The sequence below is a fragment of the Mus pahari genome, chromosome 19, assembly GCF_900095145.1.
Source record: "Mus pahari chromosome 19, PAHARI_EIJ_v1.1, whole genome shotgun sequence".
In the NCBI taxonomy this organism is placed as follows: Eukaryota; Metazoa; Chordata; class Mammalia; order Rodentia; family Muridae; genus Mus; species Mus pahari.
Genome location: NC_034608.1, coordinates 21,247,680 through 21,258,416, shown reverse-complemented (window position 1 = coordinate 21,258,416; position 10,737 = coordinate 21,247,680). Strand labels below are relative to the sequence as shown.

General features: G+C 52.8%; 1 protein-coding gene across 3 annotated transcripts in view; it reads left to right on the top strand.

Moving 5' to 3' along the window:
* Positions 1-1,090: 1,090 nt before the first annotated feature.
* Positions 1,091-10,737, top strand: part of Axl (AXL receptor tyrosine kinase) — a 31,554-nt gene continuing 21,907 nt past the window's right edge. For all 3 annotated transcript variants that reach the window (XM_021218804.1, XM_021218803.1, XM_021218802.1), the window contains exons 1-6: positions 1,091-1,409; positions 2,297-2,522; positions 2,825-2,925; positions 3,807-3,983; positions 9,958-10,038; positions 10,180-10,295. In XM_021218804.1, coding sequence (XP_021074463.1) covers positions 1,346-1,409; positions 2,297-2,522; positions 2,825-2,925; positions 3,807-3,983; positions 9,958-10,038; positions 10,180-10,295 — 765 coding nt within the window. In that variant the 5' untranslated portion in view covers positions 1,091-1,345. The remainder of the gene's footprint in view (positions 1,410-2,296; positions 2,523-2,824; positions 2,926-3,806; positions 3,984-9,957; positions 10,039-10,179; positions 10,296-10,737) is intronic.

Here is a 10,737-nt window from a genome sequence, read left to right as displayed (position 1 = left end):
GACATGGGATTCTGTGGTGATCAAAAGCAGTTCAATGATTTTGATCAAGAAGCAGCCTGACTAACGGAGAAGAGAACTGCTGTACTCGGAGGCAGTCTGAGCATACCCTCTATGGCAAACACCTAGAGGCATAGAAGCAGGCATGTAGCAGAGGCAGAACACTGGCTCCGGATCTGCCAGGGCTGGCTACGAGGAGAATCCTGAGGCAGAGGAGCAACCAGCACGAATAGCAAAAATCCTGGGCACCTCGTCACCTGGGCCACCCTGTGCAAGGAACTGCGTGCACTTTGACCTAGATCATTCTCTCACTAGCCTGCTGCATTAGCAAGGGCGGTCCTCATCCCCATCTTACAGCTAGACACACTGAGGCACAGGAAGACAGGCATTTGCCCATAGCCCAAAGTCACATGGTTGGTTGGGCTAGAGCTAGGATTGTCACTTCAGTCTGCTGCCACCTCCGGATTCCTCTTTCTGTGTTCAAGTGGGCTTCGGTGGGTTTGAGTGTCAATGTGCCCTCAGTGAGTACCCTGATCCCCCAAAAGCCAGTCCCGCAGTGACCTTCCATTCGTAAGACTTCTCCAGCAGGCAAGCTCCTGACCCAGCTCATCTGAGGGTATCTGTGGGCAGGCAGCATGCCATTGCGTGTCTCTACCTGTCCCAGCTTCTGTGTCAATGCTGAGAGAGAGAGAGAGAGAGAGAGAGAGAGAGAGAGAGAGAGAGAGAGAGAGAATGTGTCCTTGTTCAAGCTGCCCCGAGAGTGTGAGGGGAATTGGAGGAGGCCTGGGAGGCTGGGCTGAGGGTGGAGGCCCAGAAAGGGGGGTTGGGGGCGTCTTGGGCTGAGAGGAGTGGAAATTCTACAGGAATGTTGACCAGACCCTGAGAGTCCAGGGGGACAGCGCCCATCCTCCTAACTCACCAGCCCAGGATCGGCCTCAGCCACTATGAGCCACCAAGGTCTCCTTCTTCCTCCCCAGCCTCTCTCCAAGGCGCCCAGGCTCCTTTAAGACAAGGCAGATCCCTTACTCTTCACTCCTAGTTAACCCCTCCAAGTCCCAGTGGCCCCAAGGCTGGGGCCCTAGTGGGCGGAGGCAGAGGGGGAGCCAGGGGCGGGGAAAGAAGTCTGGGAGTGAGAGAATGAGGCAGGGTAGCCGGGAAGGCGGCTAGCTGCGGAGGAGTTGAGCCAGCCGAGGGGCTCCCGCTGTGCCAGGCGGGCAGTGCCAAATCCCAGGAGCCCAGAGGTGGGGGGAGGGCCGGGGACAACCCGGCCCTGCCCCCTTCCCTAGCGAGGTGCCCATCAACTTCGGAAGAAAGTTTGGCATCAATCTGAGCCGTTCGTGTCTTGAGGATGGGCAGGGTCCCGCTGGCCTGGTGCTTGGCGCTGTGCTGCTGGGGGTGTGCAGCCCCTAAGGGTGAGTGATGGGGTCTCACTGAGGCAGAGACGACGGCTGATGGGACCCAGGACATGGGCAGTGAGGAGGTGGGGGCTGGCTGGCAGGTGTTGGGGGTGCTGGGCTGGCTTAGGGAGTTTCCTTGGGACGACAGAGTGCTGGCCTGGGCGGGAGCGGGGAGGGGGTGCGGGGGGGGGGGCAAAAAGACACTCAAAGAGCCTGGGGTTAGGGAAAGCAACTCAGAGGGAAACAGAAGGACAAGAAACAGTAACCGGGAGGACCAAAAGATGGACTGGACAGAAAGACAGACAGGAGGAGCTGAGGGAGAGCTGGGGGTCTAAGGAATCAGGGTCCTGAGGAGAGGGACAGAACTAGAGGGTCCAGATGACGGGAAGGGATCTTTTCCCAACAAACACAGAGGAAGACTAGAGACGGAGAGTTTGGGAGTCCTGGGCCCCCCTTGTCACTGCTGTCCCCCTCCACTTGTTCTTGCCCTGCTGGAGTGTGCTCTCTCTCTCTCTCTCTCTCTCTCTCTCTCTCTCTCCTCTTCTCCCCTTCCCTCCCTTCCCCTCCCCTTCCCTTCCCTTTCCTTCTCTGCTCCGTTTTCTTTTCCTCTATCTCCCAGTAAAGTCTCTAGAGACCAGAATGGCAAGGACCGGCCCTGCCAGGCAGTCCAGGGCGTGGGAGGCTGCCAGATCCCAGGCCGTCTTCCCAACAGACTGGACATGAGATGGAAGCCGGACCTCAATCCCCTGGGAAGACTCCCATCCTCTCCCATGCCTCCACCCCACCCCCCTCTGAGGTCACTCTACAACTATGTGGCAACCATGGGCAGATAGGAAAGGTGGACCAGAGGAGCAGCGAGCTTCGGGGTTCCTAACCACGCGCCTTAACCATCTCCCTGACAGACACACAGACCGAGGCTGACAGCCCGTTTGTGGGGAACCCAGGGAACATCACAGGTGCCAGAGGACTCACGGGGACGCTTCGGTGTGAGCTCCAGGTTCAGGGAGAACCCCCTGAGGTGGTGTGGCTTCGAGATGGACAGATCCTAGAACTGGCTGATAACACCCAGACCCAGGTGCCTCTGGGCGAAGACTGGCAAGATGAATGGAAAGTTGTCAGTCAGCTCAGGTGTGGCACGTGTCGCTGACCAGTGATCTCCATACACACAGCCCTTCCACACCGAGCCACTGGGCAGCCCCTCCACCTGGGCTGGGAATCTCCACCTGACCACGCACTGGGGACATGGCCCCGAGCTTGTGATATGACCTCTGGGTTTCGTTTTCCTCTTCTGTAAAAATGAGTTAAAAATAGGACCTACTTCAGCCTCCTATAAGTTTCCTGTCCAGACCCCCTCCCTCTTTCAGTTCTGCTGACCCTCCCAGTGTCCAGCTCTGACCCCCAGCCTCTAAGTCCCTCCTCTCTCCTTCTAGAATCTCAGCCCTGCAACTTTCAGATGCAGGAGAGTACCAGTGTATGGTGCATCTAGAAGGACGGACCTTTGTGTCTCAGCCGGGCTTTGTAGGGCTGGAAGGTGAGTTCTTGGGTCAGAGCTTATGTGGGGATGACAGGTGATAAAGAACTAAGAGCTTTTCCCATTGGGACATAAAATCCAGAGACTTAGGGAATCTTGGGAGTTGGGGAGACATGGGAGGCCATACATTATGGGGGACAGGTCTATGTCCCAGAGGAGAGAGATTTGGGGAGCTTTTGGATGTCCTGGGGAATCAGATATGCTTGGAGTAGGACCTTCTAGTCTGGGAGTCAGATGTACACAAGTTAATTTTCCCATTTTTTCAAGTACCTCACTCCTTCATTAGGAAAGGGATACGAGGAAAGCCAGGCATAGTGTTGCACGCATATAATTGCCACATTCAAGAGACAGGCAGACGATCTGTAGTTTGAGGCTAGTCTGGGATACATAGAAAGACCCTCAAAAAGAGAAGACCCGGGCATGCTAAGACACACCTTTAATCCCAGAATCGAGGAGACTGAGACAGGAGGATATCTGTGAGTTCAAGGCCAGCCTGGTCTACATAGTGAGTTCCAGGACAGACAAGGCTCTGTAGAGAGATCGTATCTCAGAGAGATGGAGGGGGGGGGGGCAAGAAGGGGGAGGAGGAGGAAGAGAAAAAGAAAAACAAGAAACAAGGTGAGACTTTTATATGCCCTGGAAAATGTTCAAGGTGGTCAGGCATAGGCTAAACCAGATGATGGAAGCATGGTCCTAGGCATAAAAGCATAAAGGATCAGATATCTGAAGGTGATGCAGGTGTCCTGGGGGACCAGATATAAGGGACAAGTCAAAAACCCTGCAGGGTGGATGTAGTGTTCAGCACCTCCAACATCCTAATGATAATCTGGGGGACCCTGAGAGGGTCAGAGGGAACCAAGTTTCTGTTCCTGACTGCCCAGGTCTCCCGTACTTCCTGGAGGAGCCCGAGGACAAAGCTGTGCCTGCCAACACCCCTTTCAACCTCAGCTGCCAGGCCCAGGGACCCCCGGAACCCGTGACCCTACTCTGGCTTCAAGATGCTGTCCCTCTGGCCCCAGTCACAGGACATAGCTCCCAGCACAGTCTGCAAGCTCCAGGTGAGCCTGAGAGTGGGCCAAAGCAGGGCAGCCAGGGCCTTCGTTCATGTGTCTATCTACTTGTCTCTGTCTTTTGTCTCTGTCTTATTTCCCTCCCTGTGATTTTTCATCTCTGTTCTCCACCCCTCTGTCTCTCCATCACTGTTTCACTACTTCTGTGTGTGTGTGCCTCTGTTCACCCCCAGCCCTCCTCTCTCTCTCTCTCTCTCTCTCTCTCTCTCTCTCTCTCTCTCTCTCCTCAGCCTCTCTCTGTTTACCCCAGCCTCTGTCTGTTCACCCCAGCCTCTCTCTCTCTCTCTGCTCACCACAGCCCCTCTCTGTTCAATAGCATTCTTTGTCCCAAATCTCCTCTTCAGTGGCCCAAGTGTGTAGGCCTGGTGCTCCTTTGTCAGCTGTGACCCAAGCAGGGCATCAGAACCAACCAATACCTTCCTCTGCCCACGTCCTCCTTTGACCTGCCCACCCCCTACTCTGAAGTGTCCCCTGGACCTCAGTCCACGCTCGCTCGGCTCAGCTTTCTTGGAAAAGCAGAGCCCAGAGTAGAATGAGGGAGGGAAAGTGAGCAACAGAGAAAGTCAATTAGAGAATACAAAGGTGGAGGCTCGTACCTGTAATCCTAGAATTTGGGACGCTGAGACAGAAGGATTGTCACCAACTTGAGGTGTGTCTAGCTGACAGTGAGTTCTAGGCCAGCCCGGGGTTATAGTGTCAATAAAGAAAACCAAAGGGCTGAGGCTGTTGATCAGTTGGCAGAACTCTTGCCTTAGCACGCTCGCAGCCCTGTCCATTCAAAGCACCATGGAAACCAGGCTCTGTGGTCCACGCCTGCAATCACAGCCCTGGTGGAGGTAGGACTCCCAGAAGTTCAAGACCATCCTCAAGTATCAAGCTCAAAGCTAGCCCTGGCTATATAGTAAGTTAGAGGCTAGCCTTGGGCGTGGTGAGGAAGGAAAAGTAAAAGAGAACATGTTACTGAGGTGACCCAGTATGGAGAGACACATGATAATGTGGCACCCCTATTTCAGAGTGACCCTCCCTTTATGTACTATACAGATTGGGCACTTTGCTTAGGGTCCCATGGTAGTTAGAGACAGGGCTAGAGGACCCTGTTAAAGAAAGAGATGGAGACACACACAGCAATATCTTCATGAGTAACGGCTTCCTAAAGCCCCACCTGCTGCCTCTCGGGGGAGGTGAGGACGGGTCTTTCAGTATGGAGGGAACGGCTCACATTCCCAGCATTCTGGGAGCCCTGAGTGTGCAAGGAAGTGTGATGAGCATGCTGGCCCCCAGAGGGTGACTCAGGCCTGTGGCTCGAGTGGTCTGGATAGGAATGGGGCTTGAGTCAGCCGGGCTGGCGAGAAGGGAGGAGGGGAGAGATGGGGCCCACAGGTGTGAGAGGGTCTTCTGTGTCTCTCCGTGTGTTATGACAGGAACAGAAGCACCTGCAAAGAGGCGAGGAGTTCTGCATGTGTAGCCCTGTCCTCTCGGGTCGGGTCGGCAGATCCAGCAGCATCAACTGCTCAGTTGGAAAGACTGTCTTAGTGGGGGCCAGCCTCTGTGGCTCTCAGAGTGTGTTTCTGTAGCTGCCACTAAAGGTCAACTTTGTCTTGTATCTGTTTTCCTACTGTGCTCTGTGTTCATGGCCGTTGATATCATATGAGACCAGAGCTGCTGACACCATGTGGCTAGCTTGAAAACCTCTGTATATTAAGGTAACAACATCAGTTCACAGGAGTACACAGGAGTTGTATGTACTGTTGCGAGGTCCCAGTCCCTTGCAGGATCAAGATGTCATATAGATGTGTCAGCTCGTGCTTGTAATCCCAACACTCAAGGGGGACAACAAGACCCTGTCTCCAAAGGGAGGTGGAAGATGCCTGTGTCACTAGGTTGGTATGTTTCTTATTGACCATCAAAGGAAAAGCATGAGCCAGACAGTGTGCTGTACACCTTTAATCCCAGCACTCGGAAGGCAGAGATGGGCAAAGCTCTGTTAGTTCGAGGCCAGCCTGGTCTACAGAGTGAGTTCCAGGACAGCCAAGGCTATTACATAGAAAAACCCTGTCTCAATCCTCCTCCCTCCCCAAAAAAGGAAAGAAAGAAAGAAAAGTATGATCATGAAATTCTGTGTCTTAGTATGTACCAAAGAGACAGGCAGAGATTCACAGCAGAATATTAGTACACACTTGCTCTCTCTGGGTCTGTTACTGACTCCTACTGATTCTTGCTGACTGAACCCTAAGCGCTCACTTGTTAGCCATGAATCTATGCCAACCCATGCATATGTGGCAGTGTCCCCATCTTGCAGTCTCTATAGAGGGCTTTTGTGGCTGTGCAATAACTGCTTTCCCCATCCTCCTGTTTTCCCATCCATCTGTGTCTGTTTTGGCACAGATAAAGCAAGCGCTCTCTCTCTCTCTCTCTCTCTCTCTCTCTCTCTCTCTCTCTCTCTCTCTCTCTCTGTGTGTGTGTGTGTGTGTGTGTGTAGGGGGGAGTCGACATTAACTTTTATTGCTTCCTAGTTTGTATCCATTTGTCTGTCCCTTTCAACACTGATGTGTTGTCTGGAGACAGAAGTACACTTGGTTTGTGTTTCTCAGTATTGACATCTATGTATATACTATTTGGCCAGGTGTTTGCAGTGCACGTGAGGAGGTTGGACTGTGTTTATGTGCTCCTCCCCACACTGACTCGTGTGTGTGTGTGTGTGTGTGTGTGTGTGTGTGTGTGTCTGTCTGTCTGTCTGTCTGTCTGTCTGTCTGTCTGTTTATGGGGCTATGCCTCATTGTCAGTCTCCATGTGTTTACCAGTAAGTCCCAGTGCATTTATGTCACTGTGTTGGGACAGCATCTGGCCTGTGAACAGTGTATAGATTAGCCAGTACTGCATTTCTGTGTGTTTATATTTGTGCTAATAACAGTCCCTGTGTATTTAAGAGTGATTCACTGTAGGGGGAGGGGAGGGTGCTTTGTAAAAGAATTTTGTCAGTTTGTGCTTGTGAGTGCCTCTCTGTCCCTCTCTATCTGAGTCAGGGCGTGTCCTCTTCTCCCTCCATCTCTCTCATTCCCTCAGAAAAGCCATGGGTGGGAGTGAGCGGATGGGGTGGGGGCGGGGCAGTACATCTGGAAAACACATCTGGAGTCCACAGGCATTTGTGTAGGGTGAGTGCAGGAGAGAGGGGTCTCAGACCCCTCAGTGCAATCCCAGTGTCCTCATTTGAGATGCAGCCCCTGGGGGCATGAGAATGGGAAATCCCAGGCTATGCCCACCAGAACAGGCCGGAAGTGGAGGGTGGGGGGGCGCCCCGTGACTCAGGCGGGGGCAGGAATGCTGCGGTCGGAACAGAACCGAGCTCCAGAACCAAATCCCCCTCCTTACCCCGGGGCTGCTACGGCTAGCCCTTGGCGCCAGCTCCCGCGTGGTGGCCCCCACGTGCCAGGTGGCTGGACGTGATCCAGCGCTCGCTCCACCCCCCCTCAGGTTGCCCTCCCAGGGCCACGCATCCCTTCCGGGGCCGAGGGGGCTGCGCGGGCGACACCTGACCTTGGCTGGGAACCGCAGCCAGCCCGGGCAGCGGAGGCTAGGGCGCTTCCCTACCCACCCCCTTCCGGCCTTCAAGACGGATTTTCCCCTGTTCCACTCCCTTTGCTGACTGAGAAAAGGAAACTTTGTGTCTGCCGAGAGAGGCCGCCCTCCAACATACCAGGTGGAGGGAACGCCGCGCTCGCACAAACGCAGATGCCACAGTGACACAAGTACATGATGTCCTCAGACTTACACAAGCCATAAAACCCAGATGGGCGAACGCACGCACATCCACATTCACCAGGCTCAGAATTGCAGCCCCAATACTAGAGGACTCTGCACACATGGGTATTGCATATCTGTGTGTTTGCCTGCTTGTGTCTGGGGTATTTGTACACACTTGTGTGTGTGTGCACGGTGATGACAGAGTTGCACACACAAACAAGACAAAACAAAAGATTAAAGACAAACACCTTGGCCCACGAACCTTTTCCAGACACACCAAGACATTTATTCAAAAACACATTAACTGGCTTGCTTGACCTGTTACATAATCAGGCTCCCTTTTCTTCCTTACCCAAACACAGATGCACACACGTGTTCATTGGCTTGTAAGGCTTGGTTTTGTCGGCCTGCCATTCCAGCTACTCCAGAGGCTGAGACAAGAGGATTACATGTTCAAAGCCCTTCTGAGCTACAGGGTCTGTTCAAGGCCAGTCTGGGCAACTTAGTGAGATCCTATCTCCAAGGGAAAGTTAAAAGGAAGGCTAGGAATGCAGCTTAGCAATGAGACATCTGCCTAGAATCCACCAGGGAGAAGCTGGGGGTGTGGTTCATCTGTAGAGCATCGGACTGGCACGCATGCGGTCCTGGGCTTGATCAGAAAGAGTCACTGGGGAAGGAGAGAGTGTTTAGCAGATAAAGTTCCCAGCACCTCCATGGGCCAACTCACATCCTCCTGTATGTGTCTAGTCTTCTGGCCTCTGAGGGCACCTGAATACATGTGGCACACACACACACACACACACACACACACACACAATCTTTTTAAAAATTCACTCACAGCCAGATGGTAGCGGCACACACTTTTGATCCCAGCACTCAGGAGGCAGAGGTGGGCAGATCTCTGTAAGTCTGAGGCCAGCCTGGTCTACAGAATGAGTTCCAGGACAGTCAGGGCTACACAGAGAAACCCTCTCTTGGAAAAAAAAAAATTCACCCACTTAATCAACGGATATTTGTGGAGTACCTACTGTGTGCCAGGCCATACTGCCACCCCAAGGTTACAAAAACAGACATTCCCTGCTCTCCTAAAAATGGAGATGCTGAGAGAGCCCTAAGAAACGTGATTCTTGGGCAACGTGTGAGCATGCTGGCAGCGAGGAGAGAAAGCGAAGCCAAGTTCCAATTCTATAGGGATTAGTCAGGGGCAGGGTGATAGGTGTGTCATCTGGGAAGCCAGCATGAAGAAAGGAGGCTGAGGACACATAGACATCCTGTGAGAAGACCGTGCGTGCGTGTGTGTGTGTGTGTGTGTGTGTGNGNGAGAGAGAGAGAGAGAGAGAGAGAGAGAGAGAGAGAGAGAGAGAGAAGAAGCAGACTGAGCCAAGAGAGCAGTTGTAGGAGACAAATTTATCAATGAGCAAACCTATCCTCATTGCTATACACTTGTGTGCTTAAGTTTGTTTGTGTCTCTGTGTAAGTGTGTAGGCCTGTGTGAGTGTGTGTTGGTATAAGGGCCCCCCGACCCCTTTCTCTGCAGGGATGGGGACGACCCTTCCACACTATAGAACGAACTCTACTACTGCTGACCTACATCCTGTCTGTTTTATATGTGTATATGCCTGACTATATGTGTGTGGACCCAAGGGGCTGGGCTGGTAGAGCACAACCATTTTGGTTACCTGGTCTTTTGTACCGTTGGGCCTCCTTGCTGCTGTGCCTCGTTTCCCCTCTCTCCCCTCCCTGCCCCTTCCCCTCCCACACACGGCCCAGCTCAGTCTGATTATGTCCACCCTGGACTCTCCCAGGTGCCCCGACTCTGGCTATGCTCTCCCACGTGTCTGTGATAAACTTTCCCCTCCCCCATACCTAGGAGCAGTCATCTTTGTTTTCTCTTCCCTTTTTTTATTTCTTTTTTCTCATTTACTTTTTAACTGTTTAAGTTTGAGAGGAGAATCTTGAACTCACTCTGCCAGACAGGCTTGAACTTGAGATCCTCCTGCCTCAGCCTGCCCATTATCTGGTGTGACAAGTGTGTACCAGCTGGCTCTCTAGATGTGAACACTTCATGAGTCTAAATGAGTCTGGGTGCGTGTGTCTGTGTACATATGTATGTAAGCATGCATGTTTCTGTGTGCATCTATACGTGTGTATCTGTGACTGTGTGACGAGGTCCAGGAGTCCTCCCCGCTGTGACACTAGGCTTTCTCACATTCCTCCCCAGGCCTGAACAAGACATCTTCTTTCTCATGTGAAGCCCACAATGCCAAGGGAGTCACCACCTCCCGAACAGCCACCATCACAGGTAACAGCAAGAGGGTTCAGGGATCTTGGTGACAGGGGTGTGGGAGGCTGAGCCAGAGCTCAGACAAGAAAGCAGAGGGAAGATGGAGGGCTCTGGGGAGAGTTTCCTAAGAGTCAGCCTTCCCTTGTCTGCTGCCTACAGTGCTCCCCCAGAGGCCTCACCATCTCCACGTGGTTTCCAGACAACCTACGGAGCTAGAGGTAGCTTGGACCCCTGGCCCGAGTGGCATCTACCCGCTCACCCACTGCAACCTGCAGGTGAGACCCTCTGACTTTGATCACTTCGGCCTCGACCTTCCTTCCATCCAAACCCACAAGCCTACACCATCTTCCCAATGGAAAACCAGTCCTTCCGCACCAGTTAATCCAAGAGTCGCCTATTTCACTTGTTGGCTGTGCAAATTTGAGTAAACCCCAAAGACCATTCTGGGCCTCAGTTCTCCCATCTATAAGATGGTCATGATACTAATATTTACAAGGTAGGAATAAGAATTCAGTAAATGAAGGCAAGCAGCCAACTTAAAACATTGTCTGTGGATATATTATGGACTATTAGCTGGTTTTATTGTTTTTAGTATTAGTAATACTGAGTGTAGCCGGATTCATAACACTCTTAAATTGTCAGGACCTAGGCCGGGCGTGGTGGCACACGCCTTTCATCCCAGCACTTGGGAGGCAGAGGCAGGCGGATTTCTGAGTT